Here is a 20,750-nt window from a genome sequence, read left to right as displayed (position 1 = left end):
ATGGGCCCCTCCCGCCCTGCACTCCCGTCCACGACAAAGCTCGGGCTGTGGTGGCTTCTTCTGATCCCGGCAGGTGAGTGGGGATGGTCCCTAGGGCATCCTGTCACACCTGTGAGCTCACACATGCCTCCGGGAGGAAACTCCTGCAAGTGGGCTGGTGGCAACTGCCAGAGCCACAGGGGATGTAGCTGTTCCACCGCGGGAAGGTGAGCGGGCGATCGCTGCGTCGCCTGAACCTCCCCGAGTCGCAGTGCTCCCCATCTGCAAAATGCCAACTGCACTGTGACCCTCCCAGGGCTATTGTGTGGTGACCTGGAATGAGAGCCTGTGACTAGCGCCTCGGATACCGTTGGTACACGGCAGCTGTTCTTATCGATGTTCTGAATTTTAGAGCAGTAGTTCTCGACTTGCTCAGGCAGGAGAACCCTGAAGAGGTGAAGCTGTTTGCAGAACACGGTGAAATCAGACACGGAGGATTCCATCAGACAACTGGGGACAATTTGCCCAGCTGATAAGAAGGAGCAAATGCCTGTGGTTTGAGGATAAACAGGCGAGATGCTCCAAATGGAAGAGAATTTCATGGTTAGCATTAGTTGTTCATTACCAGAGGATGGGAATGAAAGTTCCCGGGGCCAAGTGCACGATGCACGTGAAGCCCTTCCCCCTGCAGCTCACCCCACACAATCGGGCGTCTCCCCCACGTTGCTATCCCTTGGGGCTCCCCAGTTCCAGGCTGGATCGCATCCCCTGTCTGACTTCTTCCCACTACTCTGCATCCCTCTCAGCACTTGTTTTCACCCCTTATCCATCAGTCACAGAGTAACTGACATTTCTTGAGCACCAACCATGTGCTGGTTACTTTGTAAGCTCTAACACACATGATTATATTTCCTCCTCGATAGTGTTTTGAAATAGGTTCTGGATTAGTGCGCCCATTTTGTAGATGAGGAAACTGAGGCGCAGTGAGGTTAAGTGGCTCTGATTGGACAGGAGAGGGAGCCAAGCGCCCAGCACCACGGACTCCCGGAGACCCCTCTCTCCCCTCCTGTCCCACAGCAACCGTGCATCAGGCTTCCCCCACCCAAGCCGAGCACCGCCTCTTCCAACACCTCTTTAGGGGCTACAACCGCTGGGCAAGGCCGGTGCCCAACACCTCGGATGTGGTGATCGTGCACTTCGGGCTGTCCATCGCCCAGCTCATCGACGTGGTGCGTCTGTCCTACCATCCTTTGCCCCCTTGGGATCAGCCCCAGACATGGGCCCCTTTCTGGGGCTCCTCGTTCCCTCCCCAGCCCCAGCCCTCCCAGCCCACCTCAGTCAGAGCATCACCCCTCAGAGCCTGGGGATGCTCCAGCTCCCTCCCGCTCTCAGCCCTGAAACCCCTCCTGGGAGGGTGTTGACCGGCAGCAGCGGGTTTTCTAAATGCCCTGTCCTGCTTGTTCCACCTGACATAAGCCCAGAGGACCCAGTGGAGATACTCTGAGTGAGGGTGGCAGTGTCAGGAGGGGTGGTGGGTTGGCTGGGCTTGCGGTATCACCTAACAGGTTCTCTGGTGAGTGGGATGCCTGAATAAGCCCCTCCCACTCTACTTTGTTTTCTGGGGCTCGTTCATCACTCTAATTGCTTTCTTTCCCGCTATTGGCCAGGATGAGAAGAAGCAAATGATGACCACCAACGTCTGGCTAAAGCAGGTGAGGGCCCCTCCCCCGGGCAAGACAGGAGCGGGGTGGGAACCTACAGAGCCCAGCCCCTCCCAGGACTCTTCCACTAGAAGCATGATTCTGAATTTACCTTTTGCCTGAGTTGCCACTCAGGATGTCCCCAAGGCCAGCCAACGGCAGACTGCTTCTCGTGAGGGGCTGTGCTCTTGTGCGGCCAGGCTCTGTCCAGCACCTGAGAATGTCGCCTACAAGAGCCACGTGGTCCCCTTTCTGGGACTGGGTATTGCCTACGTCCCTGCTACCGTTTGCATATCAGCTCACCAAGTCATCACCGAAAACCATGCGAGGTTTAGTTCTGCCCATTTTACAGCTGAGGAAAACAGAAGCAGAGGTCAGCTGGGCTAGACAAGGGCGGCCCAGGTGTGCCCCACTCAGAGACCCAGGCCCCTTCTGCAGGAGAATGCTGAGTGTTCTGTGTCTACGCTGCCTAACAAGCTACTCCAAAACTCACTGGCTTAAAACAACTGACAGTTTATTACATCTTTAGTTTTTATGGCTAGGAGTTTTAGTGGTTTCTTCTGCTTTGCATGGGGACTCCTGGGGTTACTTGGTGGCATTTGGCTGGTGGCTGGTCTGCTCTGGAGGGTCCAAGATGATTTCACTCACAGGTTCATCCCTCAGCAGAGATGTCTGGAAGGCTCTGGAAGGTTCTGGAAGACAGGCCCAGCTGGGCTCTTCTCCAGGCACTTTCAGGGTCTCTCTGCCTGTTGTCTCCAGTAGGAGAGTTCGGACTCCTCACCTGATGGCCCAGGGACCCCAGAGCGAGGGTCCCAAGAGACAGGAAATGAAGTTGTTGTCTCTTAACCAGAAACTGGCTCAGCATCAATCCTGGCCAGTGGATGGGTAGACCTCTTTGATGTGCCATTCTTGGGGCAGAACTTGGGGACACAGGCTTTATAACAGCCTGAATATATTCTCTCCTCTTTACAGATGAGGTGCAGAGCCATGAAGGGACTTGGGAAGCCATAGGAGTGCAAGGGTCAGACCTAGAACCTGGGTGGCCATAATTGTCCCCATAGGCCAGTTACCTAGGCTGCAGGGACTGCAGTAGGGAGGAGAGGAAGGAGCACTGGAGCAGGAGTCAGGCCAACCAGCACCACCTCTGATTAGCCTGTGATACCATGCAAGTTAGTCTCAGAACCTCACTTTGCTCATCTGTAAAATGGGGCTAATATAATCTATTGCCGATTAATATAACACAACTTGGTGTAGGTGCCCCCCAAATGTTGGTTGAACCTGAAAACTTAACAGACAATGGACTGGGGGAAGGGGGTACATTTATGAAGACCCATCCCTTTCAAAATTATTCCTCAATGTCCTGAGAAATCCTGACAATTTTAGCAACACTTTTATCTTTCCTACTTTGCAAGTCTGGCCCCTCTCTCTGCCTAAGCCTTCCCCTACAGAAAAGCAATCAGCACCACTGCGGGGCCAGCATCTTCCCAGGTGTAGTTTCGGTACCAATGGCAGTTTTGTGAGATGATTTTAGTTGGCTCGCAAACCTTTTTTTAAAATAGTCATATATTTATATTTTAGTGGATGGTTTCAAGTGCTGTGGGTTTTCCAGCTATTCCAGTGATGTAAAATTTAAAAAATTATGTAGGTTTAAAAATAATGAACTAATTTAAAGGAAAATATTAAGTAAATGCTAATATAGGCAGTGTAAATATATTGGCAAAAATTATGAAGCTGGGACTTGAGTGCTTGAAGTTTGTGAACCATTGAGCTGGATCAGTGCTTTTCCTCTCATGTGCCTGCTTCCTGCAAACACTCCTGTTTCCCTTACTTCTTCCTGGATCCCTAGCCAGTTGATGTGTTTGTGTAAATGTTACATGACTATCCTTAGAGGGGAAAAGGCACCACGCATGGCAGACTTTTCAAGGGCACATCACTGCCCTATTTTAGTGCAAATACACAAAAGCAAAATGGCCCCTAGAATTAGGGCAAGTTTGGAGACAGGGAAGGCTGGGTTCAAGCCCCAGTGCTGTCACTTATTGACAGCGTACCCTCCCTCTAAGCCTCGCTTGAGAAAACAGATTCGCTTGGACCAGCCGGTGGAAACAGGGTTCCTATAGGGGGCGCCCTAGAGCACAGTTGGAAATCCACTGGGTGACTCCTCTTTCTCAGCTGTGTAACTCTGATAAAGGGGTTGCTTTACCCCTCTTGTCCTCAGTTTCCTTATCTGTTAGATGGGGAGATACTTCCACCTGCTCTGCACTCTTTGCCCGGCTGTCCCATTGAGGGTCTTCCTAGACAGAGGGTGTGAAAAACCTTTGGAAACTGTGATGCACTAAAAAAAGTTACTACGAATGAGTGAGGCTGCTTGCCGGGGTCGTCCAGCTAGGCAGTGGCAGAACAGAGGCGGGACGAGGGTGACCCGTCCTCCAGATGTGCCCGGGACTTTGAGTACAAGAGTGGGGGCAAAGCGAGGGCTAGATTATGTTAGACTGGACTCCCCGTTCCCGTCTCAGGGCCCTTTCCCGGCATTGCGGCCCTTTCTATTCTGTGGGGCTAGGTGAGGAGCTCCGGGTGCTCCGGGTGCATCAGAATCCGGCTGCTGGGCGTCCCCAGGCTGCCCTAGGTTTGCCCCGAGGCTCCCTCCCCCGGCAGGGCTGCTGACCTGACTGCCCTCCCCACGCACAGGAATGGAACGACTACAAGCTGCGCTGGAACCCGGCCGATTTCGGCAACATCACATCCCTCCGGGTCCCTTCGGAAATGATCTGGATCCCCGACATCGTCCTCTACAACAAGTAGGAAACGGCTGGGGTTGTGGAGGCCCCTTGGGACCCCTGGGACAGGGGGTTCCCTGCGAGGGGCGGGTAACGAGACTAGGCTGGGTTGCACTTGGGAGGTGCGCCCCCTTGTGTCCAAGCTGCGTGGCCTTCCTATCAACTCCTGCTTTGCTCCTCCTCGCCGCTTCACCTTTTCTCTTGATTCCCTTATTTCTTTCATCTTGTTCTCTCACTCATACACCCCAAATTTATTGAGCACCTACTGCATATCAGTGCCTGCGATGTGCTAATGGGACACAGCTGTGCCAACACTGAGAATTATTTGAAAAATATGATTGGTGCAGGCTGTGAAAAAAATGCCTAAGTGTTGGAGTTTTGCAGGATGGCATTATTGTTGCAACAGGTAAGCAGCATCCCAGGGTAACAACTTTGAAGGGATCAAGCATGGGTATTTTAAAAAGTATTATTTATAGTTGCCCTGTATTCAAAACCAAAGAGGACCAATCTTTGAACATAATGACTAGAAGTTAGTAAAAGGCAGGGGAGTCTAAAGAGAGCCCCAGAGGACCAAGTTGGGTTTTTTTTAATAGAAGATATAAAGAGCTATAATTTCATTCATGTTTGGCATCAGGTAATTCTTCATTTAGAAATGAAGAACTTAAAAGATGTTTGGCATGATGTTTGCCTAAAAATATTTTCTGAAGTGGGACTCTAGGGACCACTAGTTCCTGGAGATATGAATAGGTATGAAAAATAGTTCTGTGGTCAAATAATTTTAGATAACATTGTATGTCATTAAAACCCTTTCTGCACCCCAGCCTCAGTCCTTTGGAAAATGTCATTTTAAATGTTGTTAGAACTTGTACAGACAAGAAACCCCTTTAGCCCAGAATTTCCCAATTCATTTGACCCACATTTAGAAAAGCTATTTTTAAACAATAGAATAAAGGGAAACAGATCCACTTCTGAAGTTAGGTGTCTCCAGATAGGTCAGAGGGGGGTGACAGTGATCCCTTTACACTGCCCAGTCCTGGTCAGGCCCAAAGCCCTGTCATCTGAGCCATCTCTGTAAACACACATTCAGCATGAATTACCTGCAAGGTCTAACATTGCCACTGGACTCACGGACCCCTCACCCCATATCTGCACCCAGGATCCCTCTAGTTTCTGCTTCCTGTGCACCTGGCAGAGGGCGGGAGCAAAGTCCTAGCATCAGATAGGACCCAGAGTTTTAGGATTGCCAATAAGGCTTTGGCCAGTGTTACTTGATTATAACAGGAAATTCTTTTGATAGGACAAAATTTCAAACCAAATTCTTGCAGACATTTAAAGAAGGGTACCTCCTCCACCCACTCCACTTCAGGTTAAGAAGACCCCAGGGAATTGCTTCTTTCCTTCCTCAAAATGGGGGCACATGTTGCCATCTAGTGGTGCTTCTGTATGATGACAAAAATGCCTTAAAATTTTTTAAAAAAAACTTTTGCCCTGATCTGTTTGCAACTCCCTTTCAAAGTTCTGGTTTCCAACCAGCCTAACTCTCTATCCTGGAACTACTTCAAGGAAAAGAAGTCTCTCTTCCTGTGTATTCTTCTTTTAAAAAATTTTATTTATATTTGGCTGCGTTGGGTCTTCATTGCTGCGCGCGGGCCTTCTCTAGTTGCAGCGAGCGGGGGCTTCTCATTGCGGTGGTTTCTCTTGTTGAGGAGTACGGGGTCCAGGCACGTAGGCTTCAGTAGTCGTGGCTCGTGGGCTCGGTAGATGTGGCACATGGGCTCAGTAGTTGTGGCACGTGGGCTCAGTAGCTGTGGCTCACAGGCTTAGTTGCTCCCTGGCATGTGGGATCTTCCCGGACCAGGGCTCGAACCCGTGTCCCCTGCATTGGCAGGCGGATTCTTAACCACTGCGCCACCAGGGAAGTCCCTCTTCCTGTGTATTCTTCTGGTTCCCCTGTCTTTAGGATTGATCGTGGGAACTGGAGAGGGAGGGAAGGCAGGGCCTAAGAGCTCACTGCGCCACCTCGCAGGGGGAAATTGGACTCAGGCCCGACTGGTCACTGCTGTTCCAGTGTCCCCTGCGTCCTCACGGGCCCTTAGCTGCCTTAAGCGCCCTCACGATGCCCACTCGGGCTCCGCCCTCACTCACGCCCCGCCCCCAACTCGGCCCAGCAGCTCCTCCAGTCCAAGCATACACTGTGAGTTTTATCCTTTCCCTCCTCTGTTCCTTGTTCTGAGGATGCTCTGCTGGGCCGCTCTCCACCCCCAGCTTTCTGCCAAATCCTACCATCCGTCAAGGCTTTGCTAAAATGGCAGTATGCTTGGTGACCCTGCTCCCCGGAAGCGGGGTCCTCCCCCGTAGTTATAGTGCTGTTGCCAAATCGCCTGCCTGGCGTTGTAGGTGTTCAGGCCTGCTGCTCCCTAAGGGCAGGCATGAGTCTCCCCTCCACCAACAGCTCCTGCAGAGGCCCCAGTGGGTGCGGCTGGCTCAGAAATGCATGTTGAAGGAAGACGGATGGCGTCTTCCTTCACCAGCAAAGACGTCATGTGTCTTCTGAGCAGGGAAGGAAAAACCTCAGGTGTAAATGACATGACCCCCAGCAGAGGGGCTTACTCACCATCTGCAGGGGTGGGGGGGTGGAGGAGAGAAAAAATACTCATGTAGACAATCACTCTAACGTGTTAAATGAATACAAACAGGCCATCAAACTACAAATACACCACATGGTCACAAAAACGTAAAAATGCTACATGTGTTATCTAGATGACAATCAAATATACATGAGATATAGAAATATCTCATATATGTATAGATACAGATCTATAACATCAGAACGTTCATAGTGGTTATTTTAAAAATTCTTGGTACTTTCCTATCTATATTCTTAAAAATTCCTACTTTTGTAATTAAAAAGATGGTGTTTGAAAGACAACTCAGGTAGCTCTAGATGTCTGTGTGCCGGGGAGTCTTACCTGCACAAATCCCCACAACTTGGTCCAGTCCGGCTGTGTTATTGGGGTCCCCCTGCTGAGTGGTATCCGGAGCAGTCCGGCATGGGTGCCTGGGGTGGGCAGGGTCCCCCCAACGCCTCTCCTCTCCGCAGTGCAGACGGGGAGTTCGTGGTGACCCACATGACCAAGGCCCACCTCTTCTCCTCGGGCACCGTGCAGTGGGTGCCGCCCGCCATCTACAAGAGCTCCTGCAGCATTGACGTCACCTCCTTCCCCTTCGACCAGCAGAACTGCAAGATGAAGTTCGGCTCCTGGTCGTACGACAAGGCCAAGATCGACCTGGTGCCGATGCAGCCGACGGTAGACCTCAGGGACTACTGGGAGAGCGGCGAGTGGGCCATCGTCAACGCCACGGGCACCTACAACACCAAGAAGTACGACTGCTGTGCCGAGATCTACCCCGACGTCACCTACTACTTCGTCATCCGGCGCCTGCCGCTATTCTACACCATCAACCTCATCACCCCCTGCCTGCTCCTCTCCTGCCTCACGGTGCTCGTCTTCCACCTGCCGTCCGAGTGCGGCGAGAAGATCACGCTCTGCATGTCCGTGCTCCTCTCGCTCACCGTCTTCCTGCTGCTCATCACCGAGATCATCCCATCCACCTCGCTGGTCATCCCGCTCATCAGCGAGTACCTGCTCTTCACCATGATCTTCGTCACCCTGTCCATCGTCATCACCGTCTTTGTCCTCAACGTGCACCACCGCTCCGCCAGCAGCCACAACATGCCCCACTGGGTGCGGGTGGCCTTTCTGGGCTGCGTGTCCCGGTGGCTTCTGATCAGCCGGCCCCTGCCGCCCTTGGAGCTCCGCGACCGCCCGGATCTGAAGCTCTGCGCCTCCTACCGCTGGCTGGAGACCGACGTGGATGCGGACGGGACGGATGAGGAGAAGGAAGGCAGATGGGCGCACGCGGGTCACTCGTCCCCGTTCACAGGCGTCCCTTACAGCCACGGGGGTCTGTGCCCAGGGGCCTCGGATCCCGAGGCGGAGGCCCCGTTGCCGGAGGGTGGGCCCCGGCTGTCACCTCGCATACAGAAAGCACTGGAGGGCGTGTGCTCTATTGCCGATCACCTGCGGGCCGAGGATGCTGACTCCTCGGTGAGTGGGGGCTGGGGGAGGGGCCCGTCCCCTGGGTGACCCCACCGGCCTTGTAGGGAGCCATCCCTCCAGGGTGTCAGCTTGGGTCAACCCAGGCTCCTCCACGAGGACCCATCTCCCTTAGTCATGGCCTTGGAGTCTGGAATGAATTGTGATGGAAAAGGTCTAGCTGGCAGCTCTGAGAACGTTTATTGGGTAGGTGGCAGAACAGCACTAAGAATGTCCCCGCTCAGCCTAACTGGGTGACACAGGACAGAGATGGAGGGGGTCTCCCCACGCCATCCTCACGCAGGCCGTTTCCCACCATTGCCTGTAGGTGGGGGGGAGGGAACTCATCAGGAGACCCCAAACAACCCAGCCTCCCCCTTTGTCCTGATGGGCCCCTCCTTCTTGTCCTGGGCTCTGGGCATTTTGTGAACTTCACTGTTCACTCACGGACACTGAGGAAGCTTGGATGGGCCTGTGGGCTCCCCTCCCCCGCCCCCCCCCCCCCCCCCCGCTGTGTCCTGCATAATTAGGTAAGGAAGCCACTGCCCAGGGTCACAGAATCCTTCTTATCAACCTAGGGAAGAATGAAAGTCCAGGAGATTATTACTGGGTGGCCTTGCTGAGTAGATAAGACAAATTAATTGTTATCTAATCCGGGAGCAGCTAGGAATCCAGATCCACTTGCCTGGGCTGTAAGCCCCAATTCCACAAAGCCCCTAACCCCCCTGCAAACACCACCCAGCCTTCCCTGGGCCACACCTACCCTCACCTACCCCCCCAGCGGGAGGCAACATGGGGGCACAAAGTCTTCACCATTTTGTAACTTCTGAGTGTTGCGTTTAAATCACTGCAGGCCCCTTGGGAGGGTGCATGCCCCTGGGTGACTCTAGAACCTTCTGTGTCCCTCCAGCCTCCCTTACCTGGAACTTGAGAGCCTATGGAAAGGCTCTGGGCTATTGTCATAGGGGTGGTATAGGACGGGAATCGCTAGGAGAGGGCCGTTTGAGTCTTGAGACATCCCCGTTTACCCCCCGCTCCTTAGCTCCCAAGGTCTCAGTGGCGTCACCGCTGTCCCCAGTGCCATTCTTACAGGGGCTGCACACGGGCGGGACACCTCCCCTTTCCCAAGGCCTCGGTCACTGAGTGCCCATCTCCCCTGCAGGTGAAGGAGGACTGGAGGTATGTGGCCATGGTCATCGACAGGATATTCCTCTGGTTGTTTTTCCTCGTCTGCTTCCTGGGGACCGTCGGACTCTTTCTCCCTCCGTTCCTAGCTGGAATGATCTGATGCCACATCACCTGCTTTGGCCCAGACGTGGCATAGCTGATCGTCTTTAACGGCTGCCGCCTCTGGAGTATGCCTTTGGGGTCAACGCCATCCAACTACAGGTGCCTTTCCATGGTGTCCAGACATGGAAGCCTTCTTGGAATGATTCACTTGACATTATTGTACTTTGTGCTGAGAATCTGCTGGGCACGGAACCCTGTTTGGATGCTGAAGAGCTGGGCCAAAAGGAACTTGCTCTGCAGAAGGTTACGACGTCGTGATGACAACGTGAAGATATATAAGATGCTCCTGGGATTCAGACTGTGAGGGATGCGGGTGGGGGGAACCCAGGGGTTGGGGAAGGGCCACGAGAGGAGGCTCAGACCGCAAAGGAGGGGTGTGTAGGGAGAGAGCGCCTCGGGGGCGTGGAAGGGCTATGAACAGCATTTGGGATTCAGGAACAGCCCAAAAAGGCAGGGGGGACAGCCAGGCTGAGGTGGGCTTGAGGATGGGGAACAGAGGAAGCAGGTTGGAAGGGGAACAGGAGGAGGAGGCCCACAAGTGGGGCGGACGCAGGTAGCTGGGCCGTCCCACCCACCTGGAAGCTCTTGTGACAGCCCAGACTTCGCCCACCTTTAGCCCCCGGCCTTCCCCGTGCAGACCCGCTCAGCACCAGCCGCCCCTCCGAGAGGTGTGGCCGCACTGACAGTCCCGGTCTGCAGGGGCGCATCTGTGCTTCAATGCGCGTGGACAAAGCAGGAGGACACCCTCCGCCATTCCTGACGCAACTCAGGCCCGCGGTGCGCTCCTCCCTCCCGCACAGGGTGAGTGGTGGTCGAGCCCCAGGCATCCAGGACCTTTGCTCGGAGGAGCTGAGAGGAATGAGCTGGATGGCTTTGCACCCCGAGACGTTGCAGGAACTCTTCCCTTCCCAGCCTGCCCGCCCTTCTTACCCGAAGCCCCTCGATGTCTTCTGACCGGCTCTGTGCGGAATGTCCTGCCCCTTGGAATCCCGCAGTCCCTCGCCCCAGCGCCGTCCAGCCCGAGGGAAGAACCTCAGCCCTAACAGATGCGGCACTGGGTCCTCTGGACAGGGTGGGGACTCTGGACGAGCAGCCAAGCAGGACAAGCGTCTAGTTCTCTTTGACCTTCAGCGTCCCCTCCTTCTAAGCCCCACTTGCTCTCCCTGACAGACCCCGGGGGACCCTGCCACAGCGGGCCCAGTCCTCCTGCCTCAGTTCTCTGCACGACCCGCCCACTCAGAGGCCATTCTGTTTTCTGGTTCCTTCTGCTCTGCGGATGCAGCTGCAACCTCCCCCGTCCTCCCCGCTGGCTCTCCTGGAGCAGTGGTGCTCCCAGACTTGACCTCCTGATGCAGCGATGTTCCCTCTTGTTATTCCGTTTCCCACCCAACTGGCAAGTGAGTCGAGAGATCAAATAAAGCTGAAGGCCTGCTCAGTCAGCTATGGGACCTCTCCCCAGCACCCCTGGGACCACCGCACCCCCTCAGAGCCCTGGCTATTTGATGGCAGCTGGGAGAGTGCCATTGGCATCCCTGTGTGGCCCTGGAGGGGCTGCCTGGGACCCCACTAGAAAGTCGCCCTTGGCTCAGGTGCGGGGGGCAAAGGCCTGGGGGTCAGGCGCGCCGCCCTGGCATCACCGCATGCCCCGGGGGGTTAAGCCCTGGCTTCAGCCTTTGATCTTCGCCCAAAGTAAGCACAGTCGATTCCTTCCAGGGCCGCGGGCCGGAGGTCATCGTTACCCGCCCCGAAGGTCAAACAAACAAAACAATCAAACCACAAAGCAAATGGTACAAGTTTAATTCATCCACAAGTCAAATAGAAAGAAGGTAAAAGAGTGTTCGGCACAGACACAAGAACGGGCGGGAGGGAGTGGATGAGAAACGGGGAGAGAAGACAAGTAAGAAAAGAGAAGGAAGGGGCCGGGGAGGGAAGAACGGAAAGGGGGCGAGGAATGCGGGTCGCGTCCCAGTCCAGTTGGGCCTCGTCTCTCCCCTCCTCCCCTCTTGGCACGTGGACAACACAGCCTCCTGTGTCCCGACCCCCAGTAGCTTGTCCCTGGACTGTCCCAGGTCTCCCCTCAGGGGCACACACGGCTGTCAGTCCAGACCAAACTCACATTAAATAAATTCCACTATACACTGTACAAGAAAGCCAGGCCCAGCCCTCATGGCACCAGCCGCCCGCCTCCCCAGAGAGAGCCCCGCCCGGCCCCTCCCTCTGTGCACGGTGTGGGGCGGGGCTCCGTGGGCGGGGCAGGAAAGAGAAGGAGGAGCTTGGTTCCCCCCCACTCAGCCTGCCTTTCACACGATGCGTAAAGCCATCGTGGCCGCAAGGGGCCCGAGCGTGGCCCCCTCAGGCCAGGCAGCAGTGGCTGGCGGACAGCAGCCACGCTCCCTCTGAGCCCTCTTTGTCACCCCCTGCCGTCTGCAGCCCTGAGTCACCTCTGTCCAGCTGCGGCCTGAGCAGCACAGTCTGGGGGCGGGGTGGGGAGAGGGGACGTGCAAAATGGCAGGGGAAGGAGGACTCTCCTCGCCTGCCCACCCCCCCTGGGGGGACCCACAGGACCGAAGGTCAGGCAGGGGCCGGGGCAGGGAGGGACATGGCGGGCGGGGGCGGAGACGCAGGCGGGAGGCGTTGCCCTCTTCACTCTGCTGGCGGCTGGGCCAGGTTGGCCAGAACCTTGGCCTGGTCCACGGCGTCCAGCAGGTTCTTGGCATCCACAGCCAGCGTGTGGGAGGCGGTGAGCATCTGCCGTTTGCACTCCTCACTCAGGGAGGTCACCGCGTTTTGCTGCGCCAGTCGCATCTTATTGATGAGCTCCGCCAGGTCCTTGTTGAGCAGTTTCTGGGTCCCCTCGATCTGTAGGAAAAGCACACGGGAGGGGCTGGGACCCTGAGGGGCTGCAACGTGCAGGCCGGGAGGATGCGGAAGCCACACGGGAGTCCACCTGGCGCTGGCCCAGGAAGCCGGACGTTCTCTGGGGGGCGGGTCTGACCCAGGCTTGGGCTGAATCCAAGGCCAGTGCGGGCTGGGGGCCAGGTTGGCAAGGACAGACACTGCGGGCACCCCAGGCCCCAGCCCGCCTACGCCAGCCCCCTCCGATCCAGCCCGAGACCCTGCCTTTGTGCCATCATACCCTCATGCTGGCCCGACGTGGTGAATGGTCAGGGGTCAAGTACATTCACTCACTGGTTAACTGTGTACCATCAAATCAAGAGATCAGGGACAGCGGTTTGGGCTGTAGGGTTTTATTTACCGCCATATCCCCATGCTTAGTGCACTGCTGAACATATACTTGGCGCTCAAGAGATATTTATCAAGTGAAATGAATGACTGGTGCTCTCAAGCCGGACAGGACAGCCTGGGCAGGGGCTCCTCTGGGTTCTTGCTGCCACCCAGAGGGAGCCCGGGAAATGCCCAGACCCTCCTGCCCTATGCGTGGTCACAGTGGGGACAGTGGTGGGATGCAGTGGTCACCTGTGTCACACTGCTGACCACTGGGAAATGGTGGATCAAGCTACAGCCTGGCAGGGGGTGCGGTGTTCTGCTGGAGCCTGTGGCTGGTTTCCAGACAGAAAACCAACACATGTTCAGAGGCACAGCCTCAGTCCCCAGTTCTGCAGTAACAAATTACCACAAACGCCGTGGCTTAAAACAACGCAGGTTTATTCTCTTACAGTTCTGGAGGTCAGAAGTCTGGAATGGGTCCCATGGGGCTAATGTCAAGGTGACGGCTGGGCTGCGTTCCTTCTGCAGGCTCAAGGGGGAGAATCTGTTCCCCGCCTTTTGCCGCTTTGAAAGGCTGTGCCTTCCTTGGCTTGTGGATCCTTCCAGCAGTGGCATCCTTCCAATCTCTGCTTCTATCATCACATCTCCTTCTCTGACTCATAAGACCTCTGCTTCCACCTCCCTCTTACAAGGACCCTTGTGACTACATTGGACCCACATGGATAACCTCAAGATCCTTCACTTAATCCCATCTGCAAAGTCTCTTTTGTCATGTAAGGTCACATAGTCACAGGTTCTGAGGCTGTAGACATCTTAGGGGGGGCATCAGTCTGCCTACCACCGGGACCATCTCAAGTTAGAGCACCAACACTCCCATTTTGGTTTTCAGTGATTGTTTCTCACTTAAATAGAGAAAATCGATTAAATGATCGATTGAAGAAACCTTCACGGCTATTTCCATGACACACTCACCTTGACCTTAGTATGGAGGGTACCAGACAAAGAATCACAGGGGGCGCTAAAAAGGAGGGTGTGTCATCCTTTGCATGTCCTCACGCAATAAGAAGTCACCACAACCATCTGAGACCTAGACTAGGAAATTCGCCCTAGGAAGCCGGCCGGGTCCCCGGGTGCCAACTCGGCCCCCCATTGTGGTGCCTTCCCAGATATGCGGTGCAGAGCCATCCGCTGGCGGCTCCCAGCAGAGACTAGGCTGCCCCACGTGGCCCTTCGGAGTCTCCTGTGTGAAACACGGCTGGGGCAGGTGAAGGGGGCAAGTGACAGCTGATGGCACCGACTGGCACGAGGACACTCACCTCTGTCCGCGAAGACGACGGCAAGGAGGGCAGGAGGTCGTCTACGCTCGCGATGAGCTTCCGCAGCGTCAGGCCCACGTTCTGGGAGAGAAAGGGGCGGGGCGACCGTCCGCTTGGCTCTTTTTGAGAAAGCCACGTCTCCCTGGGGAAGAGCCCTCCTGGGATGGTGCCTGCCTGCCGAGGCTACCTGGGACTAGAGTCCCTTTGACCACCTGGCTCTAATGAGGGTCTTCCTGGGAGAGGCACCTAGCCGGCGGCCTGGGATGCCCGGCCCCTCCCACTTCCTTCCGGGGCTGAGCAGCCCGCCTCCCCAGGCCACGGCCCCGCCCTGCCTCTCACCTTCACCACCACCACGTAGCCCTCGGGGGGCAGCTGGCAGAGCTCATTCTTGAGGTCCAGCACAGCCCGCACCAGCTCCATGACGTTGAGGTACACCAGGTCGTGGGTCCGGTCCAGGTTGGCTGTGGGCTGGATGGACTGCGTGGGTCGGGGGAAGAGAAGCAGAGGGCGCGAGGGGAGGGCGGCGAGTCAGGGGCACACAAGCCGTTCTTTCTCGGGCAGGCACTGCCCACTCAGGCGTCAGCCCAACTGCTGAAGACTCTTCTCCGAAATAGTAGGGTCCCGTCCTGGGGGTGCCTCCCTCCCTTCTGCTTCCAGGGCAGTGGTTCTCACATTAGAGTCTGCCTGGGAGTCTTAAAAAAATACTGCTGGCCGGCCTCACACCAGACCAACGGAATCAACCCCTGGGCCTGGGGGCCACGTGGTTTCAAAGCTTGTCAGAGGATTCTAATGGGTAACCAAGGCTGAGAACCGCTATTCCAGAGTGAAGGAACCAGCATCGCCCCAGAGCCACGTGGGTGCCGGGAGCCAAAGCGCGGCTGGAGAAAGGGAGGCGGGCCACACCTCCTGCTCCTCGGGCTGGACCAGTGAGCTTTCCTCCAGGTCAGGGAGGGGGCACGGGAGACAAGGCGCTGGCCTTCCCTTTGCTTTTTTATGAAGTAGCTGTGTGGCCTTAGACAAGGCCAGCTTCAGCAGAGCCAGCACGTACCTGTGCGCCCAGCCTCGGCGGCTTCTCTGGGGGGCCCGTGAACTCCGCTGCAAGGGGGGAGGGGGGACAGTGAGCGCAGGGTGTTCTCAGAACCCCGACCCCTCCCTTCGTACCTGCTGATAACCCAGCAAAGCCCCTCTCCACTACTGCCAGGAGACCCTGGGAAATGAAACCCGAATCCCAGGACGATGGCGGGGAAAATAACCTCTGGCCTCCCTGGTCCTCTGTAGTCAGGGACAAGCACTATTGTCCATTTCAAAGACAGAAAAAGCCAAAGTCACGCAGAGATGGAGTGGATAGCAGGGGGTGTTCCAGCCTCGGGGCTGCTGCACCCTGGGCCCCGACACCCTGACCTTGACAGTCATGAGGGAGAAGCCCACTCTGCAGGCAGCAGGTGTCCGTGGAGCCCCACCCAGGTGCAACAGCCTCTGTGCAGTAGATGTGTGAGGCTTCCCTCTTGTCTGCTTTGACCATTTGGGGGGTCCAGGAAGTGAACTGGTAGAAGGAGCCTGCTATTTTCCCCCCACTCTGATGAGCAAAGGCACACACAAGCCCTGTGCAGCTGCCTGAAGTAGACATCAAAACACCTGGGGCCACTCTCACCTCTGCCACCAGGGAGCTGGGTGACCTGGGGCAGCTTACTGACAGTCCCAGGCCCTTAACTGTCTTCTGTCAAATGGGAGGGTTCGCTCACAAGGGGCCCTGCAGGAGCCAGACTGCCTGGGCTCAAATCTGAGCAGATCTGAGCTCTGCTAATCACTGTGGGTAAGTCACTTGACCTTCCTGTTCCTGTTTCATGTCCTTTATAAAATGGGCATAGTAAGAAATTGTACCTGTCATATAGGAAGGACTGCTGTGGGATTAAACGAGTTGACATTTTTCAGCACCTTGGGCCAGTGCTTGTCATTGTCATTGGTCGCTGCCATCGTCACCATCACCATCGTCATCAGTCCCCCCCACCCCATGGTGATGAAGAGCCTGGCTCACTGCCAGCTCCACCTGGCCAGCCTGCAGCAGAGGGTCTTTAGGCTCCAGGAAAGACCCTGCGGGCTCAGTGGGCCCCGCCCTCTTTCTCTCTTCTGTCCCTGGGGCCCGGGGAGGAGCAGCGTCGCCTGGGAGAGACGGTGGAGCTACTTTAGAGCCTCCAACGGAGTGGGTGGGAGATAGGATCACCAACTCCTCCAAATAAATGCAGCCACCCAGAGAGGTGGGAACAGGCGGCTGGGGCGGCAGACGGAGGGGGATGGGGTGGGGTGGAGGGTGGGAGGTGGTGGATCTCAACTCCCAAACTGCGCTTCTCTGCACACTCTGAACTCAGCCAGGGCAGTCGTTTCTTCCAATTGCAAACACACTCCCTTTGCCGCTCTCTGCCCTGGGCAGGGATGGCGGCTGCTCACAAGATATTAAGAGGAAACTCCCACCAAGAGTAAGGGTGCTCGCACTTACTGTAGCCGACCTCCTTCTCTGGGGTCTGGAAGGAAGGAAAGAGAACAGGTCACTGATGCGGCCCTGGGACCACCCACGTCCCTCCTTGGCCTGTTCCCCACCCCCAGGGGTCCATTTAGAGGTTTAGAGATCATAGCTGCAGGAGGACCTGGGGACCTCCTGACCGGAAGCGACCTGAGGGCCCTGTGGCCGAGGAAGGCGGCGCTAAGGGTGCAGCTCAAGTGTGAGCTCAGGGAAGGAGCCTGTGGAGATCAGGGTGAAGGGGAAAGACGTGCTCCCGAGGTGAAAGGCAGAAAGGAAGAGATGGGCAGGCCTGGAGCCGGGGTCCCGCTGACTGCCAGGCCCTCCCAGGCCTTCCCCCGAAGGCAGAGACCTCCCGGTGACTTACCAACGGGGACTTGTCATTCATGTAAACCATGGGGTCCTGCAGGGGAGGAAACCAAAGCAGAGGACTTAGGATTCTAGAACTAAAACCCCCAAGGATGAATGGAGAGCGCTCACTCTAGCCAGCTGGGGAGGTGAAAGGGGACACAGAATGACACGACGGCCTGGACATCTCTCCCAGGGGAGCGCGGTTATCGGAATGTGCCCAGCAGCACGGCAGGGAATGCGTCCCTTCCCCACCCCCCACCGGCTTGGCGGCTGCTCACCAGGGATCTCTCCTCCTGCCTCAGCCACTGGTAATCTTCCACCATCTGCTTCTGCTGCTTGTCCAGGAGCTGCCGCATCTTGAGCCTCTCAGCCTCCCACAGCTGCTGGGCCTCCTCTCGGCTGCTGGGTCGGATGAAGTCCTCCTCCTGGGAGGACAGCGGGGAGACAGGAGAGGACACAGTGAGTCCAGCCCCCACACCCAGGAGGGACGACCCTCCGAAGAACTTTGTGGGAGCCACACGCCTTGGCCTCACCAGCTGCTTTTTTCTTGTAAAGTTGTCCTTAAATCTGCAGCCATCTATGCAGACAGTTATTTGTGGGTCCGTCAAACACACGCCTGTGTGTCAGTGAAATGCCAAACCCAAGCACACATAGTTTAACAGGCATTGTTTTCAAACGATCACATGATCTGTCACTACCATTTTCTTTTCAAATAACTGTCCTAATAGTATCTTCTCAGCTGGCATTTGTCATGGCTGCTATCACTTAGTACAGTTGGAAAAGCAAAGCCAGCCCTCGGGGAAGCCTTGGGCCCTTACCGCCACCTAAGACCGCGGTGGCAGGTCTGGAAGCTTCGAGGAGCAGTGGTGTGTTTTCCCCCAAAGCTGTCCACAGGGGGGTGGGACCCGAGAGGAGGGGCGACAGCATGCACTCATCTGATCATGCCTCTTTATTACAATATACTCTTTATTAAGAAAGTAGCTTGGGTTATTTAACCAAAGGTTAAAACAAATGCATGAGCTAAGAGATAAAGTGAAGAACACAATTTAAAGAAATAAGGATCTATGGATACGCAATAAATGCTTCCTCTCCCTAGCTTTATTAATCTAACCCTGTTTTAACTCATTTGTGGGACTTTGGATCTATTCATAGTTCTACCTGCTATTTCTTAAACAGAAGGTGTTGCATGTTTTCCTATTAATTCTCTTCCCTCAATCTTCCCCAGGGTTCATTTATATAAATATCTGCTTAGTCCCTTTAAACTGGCTTGCTTTTTTTCTGCTGCACAAGATTACTTGGGTCTCCTGGACATAGGAGTGTTATTGGCATTCTTTTGATTGCATAAATCCTGGGGTGGCCTTTGCCAGGCGCATGGGACTTTTCCATGACATTCAGGTTGACAAGCCACTCAGATCCTTTCCTTTGAACTGGCCAGTTTACATACAAGTCACTTACATAAAATGCTAAAAATTATTCTCAGTCTACTTTAGCAAGGCAGAGTCTCTGCCAAGCCTCTAAAAAAGATTATCCCACCAAAGTCTCTAAAACACACTTGAATATAACACACAGTTTGAAAATAGTTACATTGGTATGTTTCTCCTAGGCTTGTTCAGCTACAATTACTGCTCAGTTTCTAACAATACTTCTCATCATAAGTTTATTTTCTTGCTGAAATATTCTTTGTTCATTGCTCTATTCAATAACTGTTTATTAAGCAGCTACTATGTGGCAGGGATGGAGCTGGGTGCTGGGAGGGCAGTGATGGTTAAATATGCAGTGTCCCTGTTCTCATGGGTCCAAGTAACCAATAGTAGAACGGGGTTTCTCAACCTCAGCACAATTAACGTTGGGGCCAGATAATTCACTATCGGGAGGAAGATTTCCTGTACCCTGTAGGATGCTTACAGCAACTCCACCCACTAGACGCCTACAGCACCTCACCAGTTGTTTAACAAAAATGTCTCCAGATGTCACCAAATGTCCCCTTGGAGTTGAGAGCTACTGAGTTAGATCTTATTTTAGTAAAACAAATTTCAGAACATAAGAGTATTTCATAATCATAGAATAGATCAAAATAAATAAGATTTACTTCACAACAGCTGATGCCCCCAAATGAGGGGATTTTAAGGCTGTAAATATCGTCAGTTAAATGCCAACACCTGCAAACACAATGGCATGTCTACCGTAGGCTAGTGACAAATAGTGACAAATAGAAACTAAGTGTCAAACATTCGGAAGATAGAGTTAGGAATCTCCAGGTATAAGAAAAATGTACGGACTGAGGAAGACTAGAGTAAATACCAGTAGAAGGAGTTGCCAGACTCAAGAAAACACTGTGTAGTTTTGTAATTGCCAAAAGAAGATTCCTACCGCTCAAATGTCTAGTATGCGCCAGGCCTGATCACCACCTTACCAAATATTTTAACATGCATTGGTAGATATGTTCCTATGTCTTCCAGTTGTCTCATAACACTCAAGGAGCAAATGATTTTTTTTTTTTTTTGGCGGTACGCGGGCCTCTCACTGTTGTGGCCTCTCCCGTTGCGGAGCACAGGCTCCGGACGCGCGGGCTCAGCGGCCATGGCTCACGGGCCCAACTGCTCCGCAGCATGTGGGATCTTCCTGGACCAGGGCATGAACCCGTGTCCCCTGCATCGGCAGGTGGACTCTCAACCACTGTGCCACCAGGGAAGCCCGTGAATGATTTTTTGTTTTTTTAAACTGGACCTCTTCAGGGCTTACTTGTCTGAAGTATACCTCAGGTGTTTTTATCAGGCAATGAATGCTTACATTGCTGGTCATTTTTAAGAGAAATCAGGTCCTTGTGGTGTTTTAAAAAGACTCTGATAAGCTTTGACACCTTTTATGAATTGGCTTCCCCCCATCCTGCCAGTCTTATTTCTACCTCCACACGCACCTTCCTTGTTCTAGAAAAACAGCTCCTGCACTCATCCTATGGTTTCCCATCACTCAGTCTTGGCTCCAACTGATGCTTCTGCCTCTTTCATCCCCTGCATCCCAGTATCTTCCCCTCCGAATCTTCCCCATCCACTACTCTACTGCAGAAGAGTAGCTGGAAAGAGTCGTGTTTCCCCCTGAACTCCCACTGCACTTGCGCCGTACCTCTGTGAGCCACTCACAGCTTGCCTGGTTGGCGTTTCAGGCGAGTATGCACCTCCCCTGTTCCTTCTGGCTGATGGTAAGCTCACTGAAGGCAGTTCTCCCTTCAGAGCCTGGGACAGAGCCCAGCAAAGTGTCCCTTCAGAAAAGTGCTGTTTATTGAATTCTAGTATTATTTTAAACCTCAATTGTGAGGTCTTCAAGAGGCAGATTGCTGCCATCCTGACTGGTGTGGAATGCCACAGATTCTCAGATGAGTCAGGCAATAGAGTTAGTCAGTAGAAAAATTGCTTTTGTGGGAACAGAAATCTCTGATTTTTGTTAAATGCTTTCAGATGCTTTGCAGGGAGCCTCTTACACCTTTTCAGCGTTCTTCTGCC

General features: G+C 54.4%; 2 protein-coding genes across 7 annotated transcripts in view; one reads left to right on the top strand and one right to left on the bottom strand.

The window, feature by feature from the left end:
- On the top strand, window positions 1–9,838 carry CHRNA2 (cholinergic receptor nicotinic alpha 2 subunit; the record flags this gene model as incomplete). Of its 3 annotated transcripts, none has more annotated exons than XM_082618831.1 (6): window positions 1–73; window positions 1,057–1,208; window positions 1,647–1,691; window positions 4,365–4,474; window positions 7,554–8,562; window positions 9,713–9,838. In XM_082618831.1, 6 exons carry the CDS (start codon window positions 1–3, stop codon window positions 9,836–9,838), a joined length of 1,515 nt encoding a protein of 504 aa, XP_082474957.1. The 3 variants fall into 3 exon arrangements, with proteins under 3 accessions (XP_082474957.1, XP_082474956.1, XP_082474955.1); XM_082618830.1 differs by having other exon boundaries at window positions 991–1,163; XM_082618829.1 differs by having other exon boundaries at window positions 991–1,208.
- A 1,782-nt stretch (window positions 9,839–11,620) lies between these two features.
- PTK2B (protein tyrosine kinase 2 beta) overlaps window positions 11,621–20,750 on the bottom strand; it is a 126,915-nt gene continuing 117,785 nt past the window's right edge. For all 4 annotated transcript variants that reach the window (XM_082622196.1, XM_082622199.1, XM_082622198.1 and 1 more), the window contains 7 exons: window positions 17,529–17,675; window positions 17,267–17,302; window positions 16,879–16,903; window positions 15,433–15,479; window positions 14,724–14,861; window positions 14,385–14,465; window positions 11,621–12,699 (listed from right to left, as the gene is read on the bottom strand). In XM_082622196.1, coding sequence (XP_082478322.1) covers window positions 12,484–12,699; window positions 14,385–14,465; window positions 14,724–14,861; window positions 15,433–15,479; window positions 16,879–16,903; window positions 17,267–17,302; window positions 17,529–17,675 — 690 coding nt within the window. In that variant the 3' untranslated portion in view covers window positions 11,621–12,483. The remainder of the gene's footprint in view (window positions 12,700–14,384; window positions 14,466–14,723; window positions 14,862–15,432; window positions 15,480–16,878; window positions 16,904–17,266; window positions 17,303–17,528; window positions 17,676–20,750) is intronic.

The sequence above is a fragment of the Mesoplodon mirus genome, assembly GCF_964341445.2.
Source record: "Mesoplodon mirus genome assembly, chromosome: 1".
NCBI lineage: Eukaryota > Metazoa > Chordata > Mammalia > Artiodactyla > Ziphiidae > Mesoplodon > Mesoplodon mirus.
Note: the sequence above shows the minus strand (reverse complement) of the source record. Positions and strands in the feature narration are given on the sequence as shown.